The sequence below is a fragment of the Drosophila nasuta genome, chromosome X (assembly GCF_023558535.2).
Source record: "Drosophila nasuta strain 15112-1781.00 chromosome X, ASM2355853v1, whole genome shotgun sequence".
In the NCBI taxonomy this organism is placed as follows: Eukaryota; Metazoa; Arthropoda; class Insecta; order Diptera; family Drosophilidae; genus Drosophila; species Drosophila nasuta.
The window spans coordinates 22,549,794-22,575,783 of NC_083459.1; the positions used below are offsets into that span (position 1 = coordinate 22,549,794).

The 25,990-nt window shown below is 46.5% G+C and overlaps 2 protein-coding genes across 2 annotated transcripts in view; one reads left to right on the forward strand and one right to left on the reverse strand.

The window, feature by feature from the left end:
- Positions 1-20,266, forward strand: part of LOC132795158 (unconventional myosin-XV) — a 35,731-nt gene extending 15,465 nt beyond the window's left edge. Inside the window, 5 exon segments of the mRNA XM_060805692.1 lie at positions 2-6,697; positions 16,268-16,785; positions 17,762-17,999; positions 18,315-19,457; positions 19,527-20,266. Of these exon segments, the coding sequence (XP_060661675.1) occupies positions 2-6,697; positions 16,268-16,785; positions 17,762-17,999; positions 18,315-19,457; positions 19,527-19,694 (8,763 nt within the window). The 3' untranslated portion in view covers positions 19,695-20,266.
- A 1,133-nt stretch (positions 20,267-21,399) lies between these two features.
- Positions 21,400-25,978, reverse strand: LOC132795159 (spore coat protein SP65). Its single transcript, XM_060805693.1, has 8 exons — positions 25,807-25,978; positions 24,344-24,515; positions 24,138-24,276; positions 23,911-24,069; positions 23,660-23,851; positions 22,596-22,656; positions 22,393-22,523; positions 21,400-22,311 (listed from the first exon to the last, which is right to left on the reverse strand). The coding sequence occupies exons 1-8, from the start codon at positions 25,809-25,811 to the stop codon at positions 21,458-21,460; spliced, it is 1,713 nt and encodes a 570-aa protein (XP_060661676.1). The 5' UTR covers positions 25,812-25,978; the 3' UTR covers positions 21,400-21,457.
- Positions 25,979-25,990: the final 12 nt, after the last annotated feature.

A 25,990-nucleotide genomic window follows, 5' to 3' on the forward strand; every position in this document is an offset into this window, starting at 1 on the left:
GGGAGCTGCGGCCCACGCTGCGCTGCCATCACCCCAGGTGGTGGTCATATCGGGTGAATCGGGCTCCGGCAAAACGGAGTCCACCAAGCTGGTGATGCAATATCTGGCGGCTGTAGTGCCAGGAGGTGGCAGTGCCTCCGCCGTCATCACGGAGCAGATACTGGAGGCGGCCCCGCTACTGGAGGCGTTTGGAAATGCGCGAACCGCACGCAACGACAACAGCTCCCGGTTTGGCAAATATCTGGAGGTGTACTTCAAGAGCGGCGCCATTGTGGGTGCCAAGATCACGCAATATCTGTTGGAAAAGTCACGCATTGTCACCCAGGCGCCGGGGGAACGCAACTATCATGTCTTCTACGAGATGCTTGGGGGGCTCAGCGAATCCGAGCGCTCCAAGTACGGTCTGCTCGAGGCGGACAAGTATTTCTATCTGAATCAAGGCGCCACCGATTGTGCCAGCGGTCGTGTCGACTGGGCATCGTTGCTCAGCGCCATGCAAGTGCTGGGCGTCACCGAGGGTGAACGCGAGGGCATCGTGCGTGTCCTTGCCGCTGTGCTACATCTGGGAAACGTGTACTTCCATCGCCGACAACTGCGCCATGGGCAGGAGGGCGTGGAGATCGGATCCGATGCGGAAATCAAGTGGGCTGCCCACTTGCTGCACATCAGCGCCGAAGGAATGCATCGTGCGCTAACCAGTCGCACCACCGAAGCGCGCGCCGAGCGTTTGCACACGCCGCTGGGCATCGACCAGGCGCTGGATGCGAGAGATGCGTTCGCCAAGGCGCTGTACGCGGGTCTCTTCAACTGGCTGGTGTCACGCATCAATTCGATTGTACAGAAGGGCGGCACCCATGATGCGCATCGCATCAGCATACTGGACATCTTTGGCTTCGAGGATCTGGCGGAGAACAGTTTCGAGCAGCTGTGCATCAACTATGCCAACGAGAATCTGCAGTTGTATTTCAACAAGCACGTCTTCAAGCTGGAGCAGGCGGAATATGCCAGGGAGCGACTCGAGTGGACGCCGCTCGCCTGGGACGACAATCTGCCCGTCATCCATCTGCTGGCGAAGAAGCCCGTTGGCATTTGTCATCTGCTCGACGACGAATCAAACTTTCCGCGTGCCACCGATCTGAGTTTCCTCGAGAAGTGCCACTACAACCATGCACTCAGCGAGCTATACGCTCGACCCCGGATCGGAGCTCAGGAGTTCGGGGTAACGCATTACGCCGGCCAAGTCTGGTACTGTGTCGATGGCTTCCTCGACAAGAATCGCGATGCGCTGCGTGGCGATGTCCTGGAATTGCTCGCCACCAGTCGTTTGCCCCTGGTCAGCGAATTGACGAAGCAACTGCGCGCCCAGCGGGACGCTGGCAAAACACTGCCCAAGGGCAGCAACGGTCGCTTTGTCACGATGAAGCCACGCACACCGACGGTGGCCGCGAGGTTCGCGGACTCGCTGCAGCAGCTGCTGCAGTCGATGGGACGTTGCCATCCCTGGTTCGTGCGCTGCATCAAACCCAATCAGGAGAAGCAGCCGCTGCGCATGGACATGCCCTGTGTGCTTCAACAGCTGCGCTACCTCGGCATGCTCGACACCATACAAATCCGACAGCGTGGCTACCCGGTGCGCCTGCGCTTCCAGCACTTCGTCGAACGCTACAGGCATTTGCTGAGCTCGCCCCTGGCTCGCGGCACACCGTACCGCGAACTCTGCCGCATGCTGCTGGAGGCCATGCCACGCACTGGTGTCGAGGGACCCGATTACCAGCTGGGCGCCACACGCGTCTTTCTGCGCGAGGCGCTGCACCGCGCGCTCGAAAGTGGACGCACGGAGCGATTGCGTCAAGCGGCGGTTCACATTCAGCGCCACGTGCGTGGCATGTTGGTGCGACGCCAGCTAACACGTCGCCAGCTGGCTGCCACCAAGCTACAGGCACGTTGGCGTGGCCAGCGTCAGCAACAGCGCTACGAGCACCTGCGTCACGGTGCCTTAACCGTGCAACGGCTGTGGCGTGGCAAGCAGGCGCGTCGTCGCGTGCAGCAGCTGCGATCCGATCATCGCAGGCGGCAGGAGGCGCGTGAGGCAGCTCAAAGGGCGCGTGAGGCACGCGAGGCTAAGCAGGCGGTGCTGGAGCGCAGTCAGCTGAGCTATCTGGACATTCCCGCCGAGCTGGCGTTCATCTACTCGAAGCTGCAGGGCTGGCAGCCACCGCACAGCGATCGGCATCTGGTCAAGGTGCTCGGAACAGTGCCCGGACCTCCGGCGGCCAGTGCTCAGCTGCCCCCGGATCTGGGTCAGTTTAGCTTTGGCAAGTTCAGCAGCGTCTATTGCAACGGACTGCGACTGCAGCCGCGTCGCGAACCCATAACGGCACCGCTGCTGACGCGTGCAGCATCGCGGGATCAAGACTTTCAGGATGCCTTGGCCGTGTTTAAGCTGATACTGCGCTGGAGCAACGACAAGGCGCTGGAGGGCGAGGGCGCCAAAGAGAAGCTGCTCGCCGACTACATTGTGCACAAGGCGCTCAGCTCACGCGGGTTGCGTGACGAGATCTTGGTGCAGCTCTGCAATCAGCTGCACGGCGCAGAGCCTGCACTGGCCACCCGCCTGTGGCAGCTGCTCGGTCAGTGCTTGTGCTGCTTCCAGCCGAGCGCCGCCTTTAGCAAATACCTGCTGAAGTTTGTCACCGACGAGGCGCCTGCTCCGCCCACTCGCCAACTGCTGCAGCGCCAGTTGCTGCGTCAGCAGAGTAGCTCAGGTGGTGCAGCCGCCTGTCGTAGCTTCGTCCCTGCCTGGCTGGAGTGGCGTGCCTGGGCTCGCGGTTGCGACATGGCGTTGCCCCTGACGCTGCCCGACGAGGCCAGCCAAACTGTGGCCGTTGATTCGTGGACCAGTTGCGAAGAGGCAGCCGCCTTGGCTGTGTCTACGCTGGGCGTGGCCAGTCGCGGCTGGACGTTGGTGCTCGACGATGGCCAGCAGCTGACGGACAGCTGTGGCCTGGACTATGTCATGGATCTGATTGCCGAGAAGGAGTTGTGCCCGGCTTTCCCCGCACCGCGCAGTGATCTGCTGCGTTCCGGCGCCAAATTCACACGTACCACGCTACCCGAGGGCGTCAAACGTCCCGGAGTTCCGCCGCCTGCGCCACCGACATCCGCAGGAGCAGCAGCCGCCGCTGGGGGAAGCGGGGGAGCTGCAGCCAGCAAGCGAGAGCAACAACAGCGCGATGACGAAGAGGAGGAGGAATCACAGTCAACGCCGCAGCGTCGCAGTAGCCGGGAGCTGCTGTCGCGCAGTTCGGCCCTTAACGAACGCTACTTCGAGCGCACCGAGGAACCCATTACACCGCATTTGGTGCCTGGGGCGCAGTCGAAGTCGCGCTCCAAGTCCCTGGACGATCTACTGGCCGGTGACATGGGCAGCCAGCAATTGCCGCTGCCGGACAGCGATTCGCAGGAGTCGCCGCTGCACACACTCGCCTTGGGTTTGTCCGAGAGCCGGCTGAATGAGCGCTATCACTCCGCCGAGCGTCTCGCTCCCATGGGCAAGGAGTCGGCGCCACGCTACCAGAAGTCGCAGCATGCGGGCAGACGATCGCATGCCGCCTCGCATGGCTCGGCCCACTCGAGCAAGTACAACATGGACAAGTCGGAGTATGCCACACGTTCCTCGGCCATGTCCGACACCAGTGAGGCGCCCTCGCTCGCCAGTCATGTGCGTCGAGTGCGAGTTCCTTCGCAGGCCTCGGACGTTGATCAGTTCCTGGACGATCTATTTAGTCCGGTGCTGGACGGTTCCCTCGACGAGTTGTCCGATGCACGTTCCTTGGCTGCCAGTATTCGCGGTGGCGGTGCTCAGAACCTGGACGAATTCCTTGATGATTATGTGGATGATGATGATGAGGACGATCTGCTCGCCGCGCTCAGCAGTCGGGAGCAGTTGGTGGCCTGCATCAAGGGCGGCGGCAGCACCGAGCACAGCAATGCAACGGCCACTGCCGATCCGCTGCTGCATCAACTGATGCAGCTGCCTGGCGGTGAACCAGACGCAGCTCCCGCTGCGCTCTATCAGCAGCAGGTGCAGCGCGCCTTCCTGCAATCGGCCATGGCACAGAATCTGCAGATACAGCAGCAGCTGCTCGCCCAGAATCAGGCACTGCAGACGCTGCTCAGTCAGCAGGCACAAGCGGGCCGAGACCGCGACAGCAACGCCAACGGAAATGTCATTACGAATAGCCACAACAGAGACCCGAGCGGATCTCCGCCAGCTGCTGGTGGAGGCGGCAACTCGCCGCCTTCGCCAGTGCAGTCTCCGCTGCGCATGAAGACGACCACAATGATGACAACGACGCGCAGCAGCAGCCTGGTGCTCGAGGCAGCATCGGGTATGCAGCCGCCGGCGCCTCCTCCACCACCGCCAATGCCGCCACCGCTGGAGGGCAAGGATCCGTCGGAGACGCGACACTTCCTGGATCCCTATGGACGTGCCAAGACAGTCCGCATTGGAAAATGGCGCTGGCCACCACCGCAAGGCGAGCCACAGTTCCAGACCGAGGAGGACTTCTTTGCCTTCAAGCTGCGGCAGCAGCAGCGCAAGACGACGCCGCAGGCACAGCACAGCCTGGGCGGCGCCAGTGCCACGGCCATCGAGTGGGAGGAGTTTGAGATAGAGTCATGTAAGAGTCCCACGCCTCCGGCGGGATTAGGCAACCGTATGCCCGTAATGCAGATGCATAGGAGCAGCATGCGCTTGGAGACGAATGGTTCTTCCGGAATGGATGGAGTGCAGCTGCAGCAACAGCAACAGCTGATGACATCGACTGGGTCTGGGTCGGTGACGACAACCACAACACAGATGACAACGAGCACAAAACTGGCGAAGAAGAGCTTCGAGATTGGCGCCGATCGTCCGCCGCCTGGCAGCGTTGGCAAGCTCAAACTCAGCTCAGAAATGCGCCAGCGTCTGGAACAGGTAACTGCGGGACACTCGGTGCGTTCGACCGTCTCCAACAAGTCGGAGCAGCGAGCACCCGCCAAGCTCGAGGACACGCGCAAGTTGATGCTGCAGCAACAGCTAGGCGGACTCTTTGCCAGCGTTAATGCGACGCCCGCCGTCGAGTCCCTGGCCACAGTGCGCACCCAGATCGAGCGCATGGAGGGCAAACTGTCACCGCCCCCCGCTCCGCCCACAGCCTGGCCAGGAGTACTGCTACCGCCAGCGCCATCGGTGCCAGCACCACCGCCACCCATTCGACCGCCAAGCATGGCACCACCCGCTCCGCCGCCGGCGCCGCAAAGTCCGCTGCAACTGCAGCATTCTCCGGAAGCGGAGGAACCCGAGCCGGACTATCGCAAGGAGCATGTGCCGGCGTTCATACAGCGACAAGAGCGGGATACCTTCGGTGCAGTGCGTCAGCCGATGGGATCGCAGCTGCTGCTGCACCACCAGCAACAGCAGCAGCAGCAACAACAACAGTTGCAGCTGCAACAGCAACAGCTGCACCGTTACCAACACCAACAGCAGTCGCTGCACGACCAGCATCAGGATCAGCACTCCGTTGCAGTCTGGGAACAGGAGCTGCAGACCGAACGCGAGCGTTCGCGCAGTCGCAGTCGATCGCGGGATCGCGAGGACTATTCGGAGTCGGTGTGGGATCGGGCGGAGGTCGAGGGTCCGGCCTCAGGAAGTGGCAGCGAGAAGGAGCGCGAGAAACGAGAACGCGAACGCGAGCGTTTGTACGAACTACGTCAGGTGGAGCGCGAGAAGGAAAGTCACAAAGTATATCAGCCGGCGCCACCGCGCGTCATACAAGCCAGCCTGGATACGACCGGATCGAAGTCGACTCGGGAACGGGAGCGAGAGCGGGAACGTGAACCAGCCACGTTCCGCACACACATGGCCCAGAAGTATGAGCACGAACGAAAGCGAAAGAGCTCCGCTAGCTCAGCGGGCGTCAGAGAGTCCGAGTCGCTGCTCCTTGACTCCTCCTCCTCCATATCGATGTCCCCGGTCGTGGTGCCCGCCCCAGTGCCGCCTGCGCCTGTAACACCTACATCCGCAGCCGCAGCAGCAAGTGCGGTCACTAGCTCAGCAGTTGGCGCCGCTTCCGGTGGGTCGACAGCCTGTCTCACCTACAATCGGGTGCCATGGAAGTTGCGGGTGCGCAAGGAAGTCTTTCAGCCGCACGAACCGATTGGACCGCCCGTCGCCCTGGATCTGCTCTTCGCCCAGGTGTTGAGCGATGTGTTTGGTGTGACGCCCTGCTTGCGCATAACGCCGCAGGAGAAAAACGCCGCCCTCAATATGTTGCATGGCCATGGCGTCAGCGTCGACACCTTGGCTGCCCGTGGGCAACAGGTGCGCGCCCTGGTGAAGCGTCATCTGGTGGACATGGCTCGCGATTGGCCGCTCTACTTCGCACGTCTCTTTGCTGTGCAGGGCGCTCCTTTATATCCGGATGTCTCCATCATGGGTGTCTCACACAGCGGCCTCTATTTGGCTCGTCGCGATGCCGACTATCTGATTGTGGTGCAGGCCATTTCCTTCGCCGAGATCCAGAACGCTGTCACGCTGCCGCGACCCGCTGCACTGCAGCTCAATCTGCGCAATGGGAAGCATCTAGCGTTACATGCCACACGCGCTGCCGCCATTCAGTCGATGATCACCGGATTCGTCGCAGAGTATCGCAAGGTAAGTTCCTGCATACTTGTTTACTACTCGTTCTTCCCTTACTTCCTTTAAATGTTTATGTTTGATAAGAGAGTTCTTTATGTCTTTAGTTTTTTATTAGAAAGGCAGAGAGAGCTTTTGTTATTTGATTAGCTTACAGCATATATTTTAAGCTTGTCCAAATTAAACATTGCGGAGCATGTTTATGTAGATGGGAGAGTCAATACTTTTTTTAAATAGAAATGTTTAGACGTAAATCAAAGAAATTAGTTATAATTTATTGGTAATCCATGTTTATGAAATGGTTCACATGTTTCGATAATAAGAGAACAACTTAATGATTCTAAGGAAACCTTTTAGTTACATATTAGGACTTTTGAAACTTACTAGTCAATTGAAATTGGCAATGAAACAGTGAAATATTACACATCATATAAGCATAGCTAACTATTTAAATATTTCGTCTAAAAGGGATTCGAGTATTTGTTTGCCTTAAAAAAACATAAACAACATATGTTGATTGGTGATCAATTCAATTTGGTTTAGCTCACACTGTATTCGTATTTAGACTAACTTGAATTAAATAGTTCCATTGCTAGCTATATAAAAGTTAAAAGCTTGAGAATCACAGAGGAAAACTTGACAATTTGAGAATCTCTAGGGAAGTCTTTGAGTATTTACTTTTCTTAAAATAACATAGACAACAAGTTTATTATATTTAAAAGAAATTAATATAACGGGTAAAACTTAGATTAAACAGTTCCATTGGGAATCGTAGAGAATGCGATAATTACAATTCACATTTGTGAGATTGACAATTTGAGAATCTCTGGGGAAGTCTTTGAGTATTTACTTTCTTTAAGAAAACATAGACAAACTATTATCATAAAATTGCACTTAGATTAAATAGTTCGATTGGGAATCGCAGAGAATGCCGCATACAATTCCCATTTTTTAAATTGACAATTTAAGAATCGCCGAGGAAGGCTTTTAGTATTTACTTTCATGAAGAAGTCATTAGACAATGCATTATTGCAAACAACTTGAAGCTCTTTAAAAGTACAGCGAATAAGTCCTGTTAGAGAAAAAGCTGTTTGGGGGCAACCTTTCTTCTTCCACCACAATACATTTGTTCGATTTGTTTTATTTCGCGCTTCGTCGCATATTCGCACGTGTCGCTCAAAGCAGAAGCTCAGTGGGTCTCACTGGCCAGTGTGACCATAACTTGGCGACACCCAGCGACAATCACATATTGATATTGATGCATTCGATCGATCGATCAAACGAACGATCGGTGGAACGGTTTGTGCTGTCTTTCTTTGAATGCAGCTCTTAAGTTATTTTAATTTAATTCAGTTTGGATGTGAAAACTTGTCGAACGCCAAAACCTGAAGACGGTCGCCGTCCCAAGTCGCAAGTCCCGGTTCAAGTCTAAGGCCGAAGACGAAACCCGAATCCCAAAACCCGGTTCGTCTCTCCGCCTAGCGAAACAGTTAACAAAAAAGCCGCTTAGACCACTTGCTATTCTCTCTCTATTTCTCTCCCTCTCTCGCTCTCTATTTACGCTCGGTTTGCTTTTCACTCAACTGCCTTTCTCTTGCACTCTCTTCGTTTATCTTTCTGTGCTCTCTCCCTCTCCCACTCTCTCGGTGTGTGTGTTCTGCTCGACTGGGAGTGAAATGGTCAGCCGAATGGTCCCCAGTCTGCGTGTTGCCTCTTTTGACCAGTCTGCCCAGTTTTTTTGTTGCCAGTTTGTTACAAATGTTCGGTAACGGCACCACGCAGAGAACGCGCGCGCGTCTGCAAAAGCGAACCCATCAAATACCAATTCTTCAGCTGCCAGTCTTCTATTTCTTTTTGTTGTTGTGCTGTGCTGTGTTGTTTTGTTGACCAACTTTTTTTTTTACTTTGCTTTTTCCTGTGTGTACTATGCTATGAATGAAATGTTTTTGTTAGTGCCAACCACTCAAAGATAGCTGTAATGTGTCTGTGTGACCCATTAATCAATGCAGGTCTCCAAAATACAAACAGACAAAGTCTCTTTCACCAGCATTCCTCTTGGGAAGTGCATTCTATGTAGAGTCTTTGACCTTGAAATCAATCGTGTCTCTTGACGGCTTTTGTTTGAAGTTGTCAAATTAAAATAAATTGCGAAAACTGCAACTGAAATTTTCGCAAATGGCCAGGAGAGAGGAGAAGAGGCCAGGGAAGCAGAGGAAGCAGCAGCACCAGCAACAACAGATGAAGAAGTGCCACTAAAAACGACAGCAAAAGACAATAAAAGCAATAAAAAAATATCACGTATACGCAGCGCAGCGCAGTTTCGCATTTCGTGTGTGCGGCAAAACGGTTTTCCTCGGAATCGACAGCAGCTCATTTGGCAACACAGGCAACTGTGTGTTTGTTAACAATATTTAACATTCATTATGGCCGTGTAGTTTGGCCAGTTGCTGTTGCTGGACGTGTTGTGTTGTGTTGTGTTGCTCGCTGTTCATCATCATCGTTGTAGTCGCAGTCGAAAATGCAATAACAACTTTCACTGGCACGCGCTTGCTTGGGGAGTGGACTGTCACGCCTCCCCACAATAGTGAACTGAGAATCAATACCAAAAAACAAAAAGAAATAAAAAAACTCGCCTCAAAATAAAACACACAAGCGACAACAACTGCAACTGCAACATGTCGCAGAGTGTGCGCAGCAGCAGCAGCCACAGCAGCAGCAACCACAGCAAGTCTGGCCAGGCGACGACGTCGTCGGCTGCTGCTGCTGGACAGGATCAGCAGCTAAGTGCAGGGGGGCAGCGTGCCGCACAAGTTCAGCAGCATTGTGAACAAGGTGGAGTCGCTCATCAGCAAAATGCATCACGACAAGGTCAACAACTTTAAGCTGCTCCAGCAGCAACAACAACAGCAATGTCAGGACCACGAACCCGATCCCAGTTGCACCAAATGCGCCTCGCTCGACTCGCTAAACAATCTGACAGACGAGGATCAGGATCAGGACGAACGGGAGCAGGAGTTGCTCTACACGGACTCGGACGATGCGGAAATCGCGCACATCACGGGCACCACGGCTGCTCAGGTGCATCACAATCAGCAGCAACAGTTGCAGCTGCATCGACGCAGCGATCTCGATCAGCTGACCAACGAGAGCATTCGCGAGCTCAACGAGCAATGCTGCGTTTCCCTCGGCGCCGAACTGAATGCCCCGGGAGCTCCGCCGGATGGGGAGCGAGGCGCACAGGATCAGGACTATGACAATGCCTGGAGTGTGGAGGAGGACATCGTGTACAAGTGTTGCAGCGGCACCGCCTCCGTCTCCGCTTCCGCCTCCGCTTCTGCTTCGTCTGCCAACAGCTTGTGCGAGGAGTGCTGCTTTGAGGAGCAGCTCAGCTACAAGCTGCGGCTCAACCAAAGAGACAACAACAACAACAGCAACCACGACGAGCACGAAGACAGCTGTGTGACGGCGACTGCCATTGCAATGGCCTCGGCAGCCGCATCCCTAACCAGCAGCCTTCCCATTGCCATTCCCTTCGCCAACACCTCCTCCTCCTCCTCTTCCTCCGCGACACCATCGACGACAACGCCGCTGCTTCTCGGGGGCGGTAACAACAAGACACGACGCGTGAGCAACGCGAGCAGCGGCTCCGTTAGCCGAATGGAGACAATCCTCGAGGAACCAACCGAGTCCAAGATATCCGTCAAGGAAATCCTGGCACGCTTCGAAACCATGAACTCCAATGAGGTAAACTTGCAACCAACTTTTTTCTAGCACCGGGATTAATTCTCTTTAGGAAACTCCGATGCTTAGCAGTTCGCAATGTTGTCTTACTTTTTACACGTTTTTTTCTGTACTATTTTCTAATTATCTTTACTTATTAACTGTTTTCTTTGACAACAACTGCAAGTGCCCTCAGGTTGTATCCGTCAAGGAAATCATGGCACCCGCAGCTTTTTTACTCCTGGATTAATACCCTTTAGTTTGATGTTTATTTAGGACCGCAGCTCGTAATGTTGTCTTGCAATTATAGCTGATCTCTGTTCTTGATTATTAACTAACATCTTTCCCTGTTTTCTTCGAAAATAACTCAGGTTGTCATCGCCTTTGATTCCTCATTTATTTTTGATTAGATTAGTGCGTACAATCTATAGATATATTTTTTGTTTTTTTATGCGCCCAATGATCCTCTTTAATTTGATAATTATTCAGAAAATTTTTACTTCTCTGAGTGATCTTCATTTTCTTTACTTGTTTAGTCACAATCAATCATTCCATTCATTCATTTTTCATGTATATACTTCATTCTAATCACTTATTACACTCCCTTTATTATTCAGGTTTCTTTCTAGTTCAGTTCCTTAATTGTAATTACTATTTTGTGACTACTTTGCTTACAAATATGACAGACTCTTTACTTATTCATATTTATTCTGTGGTTATTCTGAATAGTTTATTTGCTACGCCTCAATTGACCTTATTCCCTCTTACTTTTCATATCAAATGATCACTTTCTTCTCTTTGCAAAGCACCCAGAAACTTGCAGCTGCGGCGATGCTCTTGCAAATTAAAAGATATGACTTACAAACGCCGCTGGGGGTGTGAGCAAATTATTGTAATCATGTTGTGCAGAGCTCACTTGGTTTACTTAACCGCAAGTTGAGTTGAGGAAAAGGGAGGAGGCGGAAAAGTAGGGAGAGGAAAAGCTAACCTATGATTTTCAGCTCATAACTTGGTCATGTTATGAGTTGCTCGAGTTTCACAATGAGACGCCTTCTCCGTTGCCTTCACCTTCGCCGTCGCCGTCGCCTTCGCATAAGTAATAATTATAAATAACAATTTACAAATTACGAATTATGAATTACGAATTGCGAATTAAGATGAGCATGTTTAGTAGTATGCAAAACGGTTTTGAAAAAACAAACTTCAAGATGAGAGTTGATGAAAGATAAAGATAAAAATAAAGACGAATTCGAGAGTCGAGAGTCGAGACAGCTCTTTACAGTTTGATGTTCGAGTGTTGCGTTTAACGGTAAAGTTAATCAACACATAATCGCATTATTAGCATCGACAGCCCAGACAAAAGGAGAGAAAGAAAGACAGAGAAAGAGAGAGAGTCAAGTGTACCTCGAGAGTTAACTGCAAACATTCGCTTACATCACATTCATCTGTTTGTGTTTGCTCCTCTTCATCTCTTCATCTTCATCTGTTGTGAACATAACGACGATCATAGGTGTTGATTATACAACAACAAATGCGACAACTGCGACTTCAAGTTTAGAGTTATTTTTAGGTGTTTGCTGTTAGTAATAGAAATGATGTTAAGTAGCGCAAATGACTTTCAAAACTATAAAAGCTGCCCTCGTTGAACTCCTCTGTGGATTAGCTAATCAACCCTTCCGACCCTTGAACTTGATTAAGAAAGATTTACTTGACTTGAATCGGATATTTATTTATATTTATATCTTTCTGTAATTATTCAGTAGCAGAGTTTTGTTTTTCGTTACTGTTTTTGTTTATTGGCAATTCTTGGAAGAAGAAGATTATTCTTGACTCGCTTCCCATCTAATGGGATCATCTCTGGTGTGTGTTACCGAGCGTGGCCGATGCTACGCTTCAGCTCAAAGCAGAGCGGAGCGGAGCGGAGGGGGATTCGCTTATCCCAATCCGATTCAATCTAAGCCAAGCCAAGCCGTTGACCCACAGACGAGAAGAAAAGATAGAGAAGAAATGATAGAGCTGAACTTGAAGAGTGCTTTTCCCCATTTGACCATTTCAACTGAACTGAAGAAGAATTGTAATTTAACTGTAATTTGATTTCAATAATTTAATTACATTTCGTGCGTTTTTATTATTGTCCGACTTCTCAGCTGTTCTCCGTTTTCCGTTCTCTGTTTCGGTTTCGGTTTGCGTTCAAGTTTCTTCTTCCTCAGCTGCAGCTGTAAAAATTGTATCTCAAGACGAGAGCTCAGCTGCATTTGTTTCGGACTCCGTACATTAATTTCGAATTTTAATTAGCTGGCATAGACAAAAGATACAACACACATTAACAATCAACAATACGATATAGTGGAGTGCATAAATGCTCGTATTTTTTTTATAAGTGGCCAAACAAAGGCTGAAAACAAACCCCAAAAAGAAAGTTGCTGCCTCCAAATGTAAACACGAGTGTGAGTGTATGAGTACACTCATGCTTGCACTCAAACTCGTAATAGATGAATTTGTATTGCGAATTGAATTCGCATTGCCAGCAAGTGGAGCACAAACTGAAATTGCAACTTCAACTCCAGACCTCAATCCCAGATCCAGATCTAGATCTTTGGATTCATGGCCAAACTCGAGCTCGGAACAAGTCGTGTGACCCAGTTGCGTGTTTACTTCTCTCTCGTTGCAGTCTCTCGTTGCGTGCTAAATAGGGGGAACCGCATTGAAGTTCGATCTTCGATCTTCTATTTGTCCAACGCCTTGTTTTTTTGTGTTTGTGACTCTTTCCGAGTCATGATTTATGGGCATAACTCAAATGGAGGCATGTTAAAACCCACGACAGCTGTCAGCTTCCTCCTGCTGAATAGTCCGCTAACTGTTCTTGTTCCTCCATCTCCGCTTTAACTTAACTGTTTTCGCCTACGCGTGGCTTTTGCCAAGTGATCTGCCTCTGTCTTCATGCTTAGACTCGATCAGTTAAACTCATCACGAGGAGTATGTCATAATAATCTCCGATCCAATCCGATGACATCTGCACTTTCTCGTGGTCTGTTTGATGCGTGCTGCGCTTATCGAATGGCTGTTGAATGGTAATGCTCAGGCTAATGTAAATGCTAATGCTTAGGCGCATTTCAACTAGTGATCTGCTCTGGCTCCAAGCTCAGCCTCGATCAGTTAACCACTTCTGATCCAATTCGATCGCATCGCTTTCTTGATGTTGTATGCCTTGTTATGTCGCCAGGTGACGTATTTGTTAAATTGCTGTGCTTTTGGAATGAATGTTTTGATGATAATTCTAATGCTAAGTCGTATTTCAACTTGTGATCTGCTCTGTATTCAAGATCAGACTCGATCAGTTAACTACCTCCGATCTCATTCGATCAGTGGCGCTTTCTTGATGTTGTATGCCTTGTTACGTCGCCAGGTGGCGTGTTTGTTGCGCCTAACGAATAGTTGTTTGATGATAATGCTCTAGCTAATGTAAATGGTAATGCTTAGGCGCATTTCAAATTCGATCAGTTAATTAATTCACGAGGCGTGTGTCATAACAATCTGATCCGATTCGATCGCATCGCTTTCTCGATGTTGTTATGCCTTGTTGCGTCGCTAGGTGGCGTGTTTGTTGCTCTTATCAATGATAATGCTAATGCTAATGCGTAGACGCATTTCAATTTGGAAGTGCCACACTTCGCTCCTCGCCATGATTGATTGGTGAAAGATTTCCGCTTTCATAAACATAACAAGCAACAACAACTTTTACTCACCTTTTCGCATGAGTGTGTGCTTAAAATTGCAACGAACTATTTGAGCTGTGGGTGTTGGCAGCAGCCGCAGCCGCAGCAGCGAGTGCAGTATAAAGCAATTAATGGTTAAAGAGCGCAGCGCAGGGGAAATCCATTCGCAACTGAGGAAGCAACTAAGAGAGAGAGAGAGACAGAGAGAGAGAGAGAGAGAGAGAGGAAAGGCGGGGGCGAGCGAAGGCGAAAAGTGAAAAACAAAAGCAAAAACAAATGGAAAGCAACGCCGAATTGCAGATTGCACAAATTGCAATAAAAGTGAAAAACATATTTCAATTCCAAAGCCGCGAATAAAACACTTTCGTTGCCAAAAACGCAGTCAACTAGCCAACGTCCAATTCGCTTCGAGTACACTGCGCGAAATCAGCAGCGCACACATTAATATTTATGATGCCAGCAAAAAATATGCGTTGCATTTTCTTCTCGTTTGCTTGCCACACTATTTGCAATTAGCAAAAAAGAAATCTAAGAATATAAAATGAGCAAAAAATTGTACAGCTTGAAGCATTCTTTTGCAAGTGGGAGGAATTTTACCTAGGAAATATTGTTGATTTTGTTGAAAAAGGAGTATATAGTACCTATATATTATTTTAATTTTTTTAAATGCTTTTATGGATTTCTAGGAAATATTGAACTAGTATGAATTACTCAATTTAATTAAAAAGTAAAGAGTATCTATGCTTATTTAAAAAAGTCTAGGATGGTTTCACCTTTTTGGATACTATGTTTAGGAGTATGCAGTTCTTGAAGCGTAAAAAGTCTAAAAACGCATCTGTGCATTGCTTCAAGCGAGCTTTCTGTCCCCGATGATGTTTCCTTTTGTTCCCCAGCAAGTGAAAACTAATGTAAATTAGTTCTCCGTCTCCTTTTGAAGTTTCAAGTTAAATGTGGAATTCCAATCTTGCTCCCATTTTGGTGTCTGCAGAGGTGAGAATGGTTGAAAACTGCAATCTTCACAACCCTCTGTCGAAATCATCAGTCCTTCTATTGAAGTTTCTCCTCCAGCTTCTACTTTAGTTGTACAGCTGTGATCATTGAAATAGCAGTGCGACGGTTTTTTTTGCATAGTCCTTTATTTTGTCTGTTATTTTAATATTTTTAAACAATGTTTTGGCTTCACTTTGGAATAGCCGTTTTTGATTTACTTCCACGAAAAGGCTCAATTTTTTTTTTAGTTTTATGTTGATGTTATGTTTACCTTTAAAGAAGTAAGGGATTTATAAGTATTAAACATTCTTAATTTAAAGGCAACTTTGAAGAAGAATGCAGCTGCCAAATTGCTGATAAAAGTAATTAGAATTCTCTCACTGAAGGAAAGAGTTATCTTAATCTATATTTATATCTATCTATAACGTCAATTTACATCAAATTTCAACAGCAATTCTGCAACCTGCCTTTGTTTAGTATGTAATTGCATATTTGGTTTGGGTTTTGAAACATTTTTAAATTGCACTTTCACTTGCATTTGTTTTCATTATTGAACAATGAAACACAAAGCTGTAATTTTTTTTTTTTTGTTAACAACACTTATTATTTTTGCTACCGGATCAAGTTTTACCCCAAAAGCGATTAAATAATTAATGTCGATTAAACTTTGGCAGTTATTAAAGCAACAAATTTGGTATTTAGTTGCAGCTTTTTTGGAGGCTTTCCTAATAAATTTAATGATGTGAATGTTGTTCTATATTTGGAATCTTTAGTTGGCTTTATTTACTATTTTACTTATTTATGTATTATTTGAGCATGAGTTTATAATCAGTGCAAAATCAGATCATAATGAACATAAATCTAACTTAATTAAGTGATGTATTTGATGTTTTTAGTGTTTTGTCAGTGCATCGCTTGCAGTTATAGTTACAGATATTTGTGTATATAGAGATAGCTAGCGATTGAACCGGTTGCTGATCGACGTGTGATAACTGGTCATGGCTTTGCTTTTTGTCTTGGCCAAAAATAAAAAAAGAGGCACCTGGGCAACTTTCACATGCCATTGACACGGGGCTAGTGCTTGCTTGCCTCTGGCTGTCTGCTCAATTAACAAATTGCATTCACGCTCACACTCTTACCCTCTCTTTCTCTCTCGTTGCAGTCGCAGTCGAAGGCGTCGACGCTGTCGTCGGGTGCTCGGGCTGCCGCCCAGACGTTGAATGTGCCGCTGGAGCGTTTGGAATCGCGTCAGGCACAACAGCAACAACAGCAGCAACGCAACGAGCATTCGCACTCCAATGGCAACGATGCTGCCATCGAGCAGCAGCTGTTGCAGCAGCAAGTGGAGCTGCATCACCACCAGCAGCAGCAACAGCAACACCAGCAGCAGCAGCAACAACAGCAGCATCATCAGCTCGAGGATGCTGCCGAGGAGCAGCTGCTCGAGCAGCAACGGTACATGAAGCAACAAAGCTATCTGCACTCGGCTCGCAAGTCAAATGCCGGTCAGCAGCCCAACTCCCTGACCAATGGCCAGCTGTCGCAGCAACAGCAGCAGCAGCAACATCACGATCTGGATGGCAGCAACTATATGCAGGACGATGCAGGCAATGGCGGCACTCCGCCCTCTGTGACCAAGTATTCCCTGCTGCAGTTCGCCATGCAGCACTTCCGCAACGAGTAAGTTTACCAACATGTTTCTGCTTTTATATTTATATTTTTATCTCACTTAGAGGCCACTATATTTATTGTTGAATTTGGTTTAGCCTCAGATTTATGGTGGTTAATCGGAAAGCTCAATTTAAAAACTATACCAAAAGCATGGAAGAATGTGATTCATTAAATCTCGCTTAACGGCCACTTTTATTTACTGCTTAACTGCAGGCTTATATTATTTATTTTTACATTCTAAATAATCACCAAAGAAAAAATGTCGAATTATTTGAATAATTTTAGCAAATCAGCCTTATCTCACTTGGCGGTCACTGTATTTATTGTAGAATTTAGTTTACCTGTAGATTTGTGCTAGCTAATGCTTAAGTTCAAAATCAAAACTAACCAAAAGTGTAGAAAAATCTAATTTCTGATTTGCTGAAAGTGTATGTTACTTTTTCATTACACTCTATATAAAAACCAAAGATGAAGTGTAGAAACATTTCATTCATTGTAGAATTTCAGCGTTTTTTCACTTAGTGGCCACTATATTACTTCAGCTGCAGATTTGTGCCAGCTAATGGTTAAGCTCAGTATAAATACCAAACCAGAAGCGTAGAAAACTTACATTCTTTTATAATTACATCCCCATCTCGCTTAACGGCCACTTTTTTACACTCATGTACTGCTTAGCTGATATTACCTTTCTCTTGCACTCATATAAAAACTATCCAAAAAGTGTAAAAACATTTCATTCATTATGAAATTACAGCTTTGTCTCGCTTAGCGGCCACTATAGTTAGTATCATGTTGCTGTTGTTTCACTAAACGCTTTTGCGGGCCATCTTTATCTATCTATCTCAATAATGAAACTATGTAATGTGAAGAAGACAACTTAAATGACATACGTAGGAATTCCGACGGTTTTTTATTTCTGAATTACTTTTGTATTTCAATTATTGCATTTATCTTAAACTAATCTCTTGAATTCCATTTCCTGCAGTCAATTACGCGATGCGGATCGTCACCATGAGCGGCATCAGTCATCGTCCGCTGCGAATCGATCGTATGCGGAACTGGTCAAGTGGCAAGGTCACGCCATTCGGCTGCCCCTCCTGCGTCTGCCCAACGATTTGGCGCCGCTTGCTCTCGAGTGCTTCGATTGCATTCTGCGCTACTGCGGCGACATTCCCCTCGATCCCGAGCTAACTGAAGTCAAGTGTGTCTACACGGTGCTAATGGTAAGTCCATCAAACAAATTCTTTGCTATATATCAAATTTGATAGTTGGAAATTAACAAATTTAAATGAGTTAATCTAATATAATCGGCAAGACTAGGAAACAATAATAATAAAAAATTAATTATAATTAATTAATTAATACAACTGCAAATAATGCAAGTCTTAAATTAACATAAAAGCAAAACAGAGCAGCATTATTCTGTAAATATACCAAATTTATATACTAAAATTATAATAATAAATTTTAGTATATATAATAAATTAATATTAATTTAGATATTAATATTAACGCTCTTTTCTTCATTCGCTCCGCAGCATTGTCACAAATATCTGGCGCTGCGCGATGAAGTCTATTGCCAGCTGATGAAGCAGACGACGGCGAACCGATCGCCGTGTCCCGACAGTTCGCAGCGTGCGTGGCGTCTGCTCAGCATACTGGCCGCGTACTTTGGCTGCTCGGATGCACTGCGTCCCTATCTGATGGAGCACCTCACATCCGCAGCCTCGGATCGACGTCGCTCGTGCCATGGCACCGCTGCCGTTTGTCTGACGAATCTCCGCAAGACGGCGCGTTGCGGCGGCCGAAAGAACGTGCCCAGCGTCGAGGAGGTGACCGCCGTCTCGGCCGGACGCTCGGCTCGCCGCCAGATCTATCGCTTGCCCGGCGGCGCTGAGCGAGTGGTGAACACACGCTGCTCCACGGTGGTGGCCGATGTCATTGCCGAGCTGTGTGCGCTGCTTGGTGTCGAGTCGGAGGCGGAGCAGCAGGAGTTTTCGCTGTACTGCATTGTCCAAGGCGACGCCTTCACCATGCCCCTGGCAGCGGATGAGTACATTCTGGATGTGACCACGGAGCTGCTCAAGTCTGGCCAGCCATTCTACTTGATATTCTGCCGCTCCGTCTGGCACTTTGCCCTGAAACGCGAGCCGGCGCCGATGCCCCTTTATGTGGAGGTGCTCTTCAACCAGGTGGCGCCCGACTATCTCGAGGGACTGCTCCTCGAGCTTCCAGGCAACGGAGTGCCCATGCCCGAGATGGTGCGCGACATGGCGCGCATCGCGGCGCTGCTCCATCGTGCCGCCGACCTAAGTCATGTGCCGGCGATGAAGGAGATCAAATTCCTGCTGCCGAAGCCGGCGCTGGGCATTAGAGAGATCCGACCCGCTCAGTGGGTGGGCCTGGTGCAGTCGGCTTGGCCGCAGGTGGCGAATCTCAGCCCTGGGCAGGTGAAGGCGCAGTTCTTGAATGTGCTCGCTGCCTGGCCGCTTTTTGGCAGCAGCTTCTTTGCGGTGAAGCGCATCTGGGCCGAGGATGGGCCGCACGTTGAGGATAATCACAGTCCGATGTGGCGCGATCTGATTCTGGCCTTGAATAGACGTGGAGTGCTATTCTTGGATCCAAATACACACGAGACGCTGCAGCACTGGAGCTTCATGGAGGTCATCTCGACGCGCAAGGTGAGTTCAGAGGGGAAATTCCCGATTTCACACGATTATTCTCATCGATTCTCTTTTTGCTCTTTGCAGGTGCGCTCGGAGGATGGCGCTCTATTCCTGGACATGAAGGTGGGCAACCTGATGCAGCAGCGCGTCATTCGCGTCCAGACCGAGCAAGCGCACGAGATCTCGCGCCTGGTGCGACAATACATCACCATGGCTCAGATCAGTCAGCGCGACAAGCGGGAGCTCAACTGATGGGGAGAACAGACGTCGAACAACGAACATTCCGAATATGTTTATTATTATTACATACAATGATTATTATGATTACCACTTATTAGTATGATTACGCATTAATTTCCCCCGGACCCCAATCTTTTTTTTATCACTCTCTAAGCTAAGCATAAACATATATAATATATTTATATAGTCCGCCCACATATTGTATCTATGTATCCATCGAGTGGCGGTCGTCCCTTGTCGTCCTTCCAACTGCAGGCACGCCCCGTAGGCCATATTCAAGCTTCCCCATCATTCACACTATATACAATACAATATACATATATGTACGCCTTGTATCTGAACAATCGGTGTTCTAATCTTAAGTAACAATGTGCAATTCCTCCCCTTTTCTCTATCTCTTATAATCTCTTACTTTCCTTTCCTCCGATTCGAAGATTTACATATCTTTCTTGCACTAGTTGTAAGCCAATCTTTTATATTATTATTATACATGTATTTTTTTTTGACAATTTGTTAATCGAAATTCGAGGATTAGTGTAATTCCTGAAAATGATCAAAAATCAACAATAAACAAATAAAACTTCATATGAAATCTTAAAACTGGGTTTTTCTTTATTTGGTAATGTGGAGAATTTAATCCTCAGATGCTAATTCAGAAATGGAGGTAAAAGTATGCTGCATATCATATACAAATTTTGTAAGATTGAAAAAATGTCCTATACCTCTGTCATTTAAAGGACGATCGTGATGTCCTCTTGTACAAGGATAGCTCTTATGAATACAAACTGATTGACATGTTAGACAGGACGAAAGTCCCTGCAGGACCCGAGATAAAATGTATACAGAAAATAGCGTATATCTCAGTCATGTCCTTCTTGATCATTGCAAGTCCTGTGTCAATCGAAGCGTATTCACGACGACTATTATCCAGCCAAATTTGATCCTGATCGTCCTTGTAGTTCTCGAGTTATCCTTGAATTTCTAATTTACGCATTTTTCGTTTTGCCAACGGAGCTGAAAAATAACAAGTTTTAGATGGCAATTGATAGAGCTGGTCCTTACGAATCCAACAATACATGTCCTTTGAAAATCCGACAGGATATAGCCGAGTTATTCGTATTTTTCAATTTTATATGCCGTCTTAATTGAGCTCTTAAAAGTATGCTTTAAAATAGTTGATGTGCTTAACAGCACAGATTCAGCCGCAAATCCACGACGTGATCGAAGTGCCCTTGCAAAATGCCAGTTGCACCACATGAAATACCAGGCGAACATAAATCAGCAGCAAGCAGAAATGCAAAAATTTAGGAGGCGCAGTAAAAGTATGCTGCAAAATATTAGTTGCGGAATCGTTAGAAAAGTACATCTTAAGAGTATGCCGCGGTTAATTTTGGCAATGTCAAATTTCAAGTGCCGCAGCATTGTCATTAATGCACATCCTAAAAGTATGCTTTATAAAAGCAGCAGCAGAATGTCCAAAGTGGAGGTAAAAGTATGCCGCAAATAATTGATGTCGCACTTAATTGGACATACTAAAAGCAAGCATAACTAAAATTGAGCTTTTTTAAAGTTCGTAGGCAAGATTATTGGCGATTGGTAATTGAATAATTTAATTTTATATCCAAAAAAGAAAACAAAATAAATAAAATATATAACAATAAAAAAATAGAATTGAATAAATAATTTAATTTAATAACTAAAAATGAAAACAAAATAAATAATAATAAAAAAAATAGAATTGCATTTAAATTCGAGGCAATTTGTTTGCCCATTGCTCAGATAATATTTGGTATGATTTGATCGTTGTCATCCTCTTCGTCCTCGTATTCCTCTCCATCGCCATCGCCATCCTCGTAATCATCCTCTTCGTCATCATCATCGTCATCATCATCATCATCGTCATCGTCATCGTTGTTGTTGTTGTTGTTATCCTGCTGCTGATTGTGGTCTGGCTTGATGGGCTTTGCCGTCAGCTGTTCCTGTGCATTCAATTGTGTGGCATCGTCCTTGCTGCCACTGCCACTGCCACTTGTTGCAGCAGCCTCTGTTGTAGTTGTTGTTAGTGTAAAGTTTGCTGTAGCTGTTGCTGTTGTTGTTGTTGTCGTGGCACGCCTCAATGTTGTCGCCTCATCAGCAGCTGCAACATCGCTTAACGCTTCATTAGTCGCATTGTGGCTGCCGCTGCCTGCGGCACGTGTTGTCGTTGTCGTTGTCGTCGTTTTCTCTGTTGCCTCTTCCTTGCCATTGCCACTCGATGCTGTTGCTGTTGCTGCCACAGTCACTGCTGCTGTTGCTGCCTCGGCTGTTGCTGTTGTGGTTGTTCTCGGTGTTGTTGTCGTGAAATTTGCACTGTTTGTTGCCAACTTTGTCGTCGACTGCTTCTCCACCGAGTCATCCACTTCATCCTCAGGCCCAGCAGCTGTGACCGACTCTGACTCTGACTCCGAATCCGGTGGCGTGATGCGTGGTGGCGCCACCGAGGTGAGCAGAAAGTCATCGGCAATCTCACAGTTCTTGCCCAGATACCCTTGACGGCAGTGGCAACGATAGCTGCCATCCTCACGGCTCAGCGAGATGCATTTGCCGTTGTTCTCGCACGTCTCCGGATGATCGCTGCAATAGCTCAGCTCTGCAGTGCAGACGGGGGGAAGAAGAAGGGAAGGTTGTTAGTAGGAGCAGATGCAAATGCAAATACTTGCGTCAAACTTACTCTCATCGCATAGCATGCCGCCCCAGCCTGGTCGGCAGTTGCATTCCCACGGCGCGTCGCAGTCGCCGTTGACGCAGCCAGGATACGGAAAGCATTTGTCGCACTGCGCCCCCGTCCAGCCCACTTTACAGCTGCAAGAGAAGATGAGAGAGAGAGGTACGTAGTTGAAGTTGAAGGCTTTTAGGCTGCAGAGTTCGACTCACCGACACTCGCCAGGCTTGCGGCAGTAGCCATGCTGCTTGTTGCAGTCCGAGGCGCAAAGTGCTGCAAAATGTGTTGTTTAATTATTGAAGAATACTAAATAAATGCGAGCTAATTTGCAAGCTGCAGTTTGTGAGACAGCGCTATCCAAGATGATGGATAGAACGGATAGATTTTCATACATCAAAAAAGCTTTGTTGTCTCTTGGCAATAATAACATATCAAATATCAAATGTTTGTTGCCAACTGACAACATAATTCACAAATTTATATATTCTATCATAAATCAAACAAAGTTTCTAAAATCAATCATAGCTCTAAATATATTAGTAATCCACAGCTATAAGAATAACCTTTACTTATATTTCAAATTGTTTCAGATTTAAGTGTGGTATTATTTTTAAAATATACCCAATTGATATACCACAAAATACTAAAAATATACTAAATGTTATTTTGGTATATTGATATATTGCATCATACAAAATATACTAGATTACCAGCCAGCGTACTCTAAAATATACCGAATTGATATACAAAAAAAAAATTACCAAAGTCTGGATTCGACATATTGATACTGACATACGTTGACATATGTATATTGATATGACAGATATGGAAGTAAAAATATACCAGATTGTTCGCAGTCTAAAAATATACCATATTATTATACCACATAAATACTAAAATATGTACCAGAGGGTATACTTGGTACATTGATATAGTATGACATTTAAAATATACCAAATTAATATACCGCAAATATACTACAAATATACCAAATAGTTCATTTATTACACTTTTGATTTGCGTGTAAACATAACAAGTGCTGACGAAGAAAAAACTATAGACAGACAAACGGACTTTGATCAAAAATATAGATTGTGTTGAAGATGCCTCCTTTTGGAGTCACAAAGTTATAATACTCTTCTACCTTATAGATTTAGGGGGTTAAAAAAATTATTGCACTTTCAGTTAAGAGTTTTCCCTTGACTTTAATCAAAGATGAACCTGGTTTAGCATATACAGTATACTTTATACTTTATAAGAGAGTAATCACACTCACCTGTCTGGCAGAGGAGACCCGTGTAGCCCGGCTGGCAGAGGCATTCGAGTGGCTTGTTGCAAGTCCCGTGCTGACATCCCGGCATCGTGGCGCACTCGCTGCAACTGCGTCCCGCCCACCCGATGCGGCAGCGACACTCGCCAGGTGCCTCGCAGTAGCCACGAGTGCTGTGGCAGCCACTGCGGCAGCTGGCTGCAGCGATGGAATCGTTATTTAGAAACATCTCTTACTTTAGATTGCGCTCAACTTACGCTCGGTGCAGAAGAGTCCGTCCCAGCCCGGTTTGCAGATGCACTCGAAGGGTTTGTTGCAAGTCCCATGCTGGCAACCGGGCAGCGGAATGCATTTATCACACTGCTCCCCGCTGTACCCTATGCGACAACGACACTCTCCCGGACGTTGGCAGTAGCCTGAGAGAGAGAGAGAGAGAGAGTCATAGATGAGTCAGAGTCTGAGGCAGAGACAATCTTCATCTTACCATTCATGGGATCGCAGCCTCGACGACACATCGGCACCTGGCAGAGATCGCCCTGCCACCCAGGAAGACACTTGACATCTCCCTTCTCGTCGCAGGTGTAGTGCGAGTTCATCTTGTACTTTTGCGGCTTCTCACATGCCTTTAAAAATAACAGAATAAATGTGAAATTAATGACAACAATAAAACAATTGAAATTGAGAACTTACGCGCTGCTTCCACAGCGGAATGTTTGTGTTTGTGTTGAGACTCGTCTGGCGTCCATCGAAGTTCCTTCGCAGCGCCTCGATGCCATTCAGTGTGCTGACCAGAAACATCAACAGAAGGAGCACAGTCAACGGCAGCTGCGGCGTTCTCATGCTGCTCTGCGATGCCATTGATCTATATAAAGTGCAGCTCTCTTTTGAAAAAGTTCTCCCAATTCAAATTTTCTGAGTTTACTCTTAATATTCTCAGAGTAACCCAATTTTGTATGGATTTAATTTGCGATTTCCTCTAAATTAACTCAACTTTTTGCCACCATTTTTTTAAAGGGAATTATCTTAGAAATTACTTCTTTGATTTGATGCAGCTTTGATTTGAAATTGCGTTTAAAGTGTTTCTAATTTAATCCCTCTGAAGTTACTCTCAATCTACAATAATTAGAACATCCAACTTAAATTTTGTTTGTTTTTCATTTGCAATTCATTCCGAATTTAGTTCACTATTTTTTACCATTTGCTTTAAGGAGTTATCTTTGATATTACTTCTTAATGTATCTACATAAAAAAAGTGGGTCTCTGTTTTGAAAATGTGTTTAAAGTTCTCCTAACACAAATCGTCTGAAGTTAGTCTCAATATATACAACCTAAATTTTCTTAGTATTTTATTTGGAATTTATTCCGAATTTACTTTACTATTTCCCACCATTTCTTCAGAGAATAATCCTTCAAGTTACTTCTGATTGTATTTATATAAAGTGCAGCTCTGGTTTGAAATTGCACTTAATCTTCTGATTCAATCTTTTACAATCTTTAGTTACAACTCAAATTTTCTGTGTATTTTATGGACATCAATTTAAAATGTTTTAGAGTCTAATTTGTAGTGAAGTGAAATGTATTTCGAAATTGCATTCAAATGTGTAACTTTGATTCCATTGAAAAGTAGGAATAAAAGACTAGAATTGTTATGCAGGAATAAAGCTTGATATTAATGAAATTGATCCCTATATTTAAATATAATTTCTTTAATCTTTTTATTTAAGAATTGTAATTCTAAATGGTTCCCTTTATTTAAATGGAATTTCTTTAATATAAAGCTTGATTTCTACTCTGCTTGAATTCCTACTTCACAACTCGGTTCATTGATGTAGAATCAAAGAAGTTTGCAGTTTGATAGCTTAAAATGGTTAAACCTTTACTAATTATGTAGATCAACACTCGTCAATTGTGGATACCCTCGATGGGATTAGATGGAAGTTGCGTTTGGTGAAACAGTTTGGCTTTGTGTAAGTTGGTTGTGTGACGCGTTGCCGCGACACCAAAGACAATTAACATGTTTTGAAGACAACTTTCTTCGCGACCAGAGAACCGCAATTGACGGACTGAACTGACAGAGTGACTTGACTAACTGACTGACTGACTGAGTGAGTGACTGACTGAATGATGAATGAATCACAATTCGAGGTACGCACCGCATCGCAATAAAGAAACGCTCGAAAACCAAATCGGGAAACCAAACAACAAATATCCAAAGTGTTGTGAGTGTTTAACGGTCTTTCAATCCAATCGAAACTAAATCCAAAATCCAACTCAATCCAACCAGCGACGTCTTCTTCGGCTTGCGTTTACTTGGAGACTAATCAATTAGCTTAGCGA

Bases quoted from the DNA above. Each gene is read 5' to 3' on its own strand.
- LOC132795159 (XM_060805693.1), bottom strand. The intron at 23,852-23,910 runs GTAAGTTGAGCG...CCATCGCTGCAG, and splicing joins CGGACTCTTCTGCACCGAGC to CCAGCTGCCGCAGTGGCTGC. The intron at 22,657-23,659 runs GTGAGTGTGATT...CACATTTTGCAG, and splicing joins GGGTCTCCTCTGCCAGACAG to CACTTTGCGCCTCGGACTGC.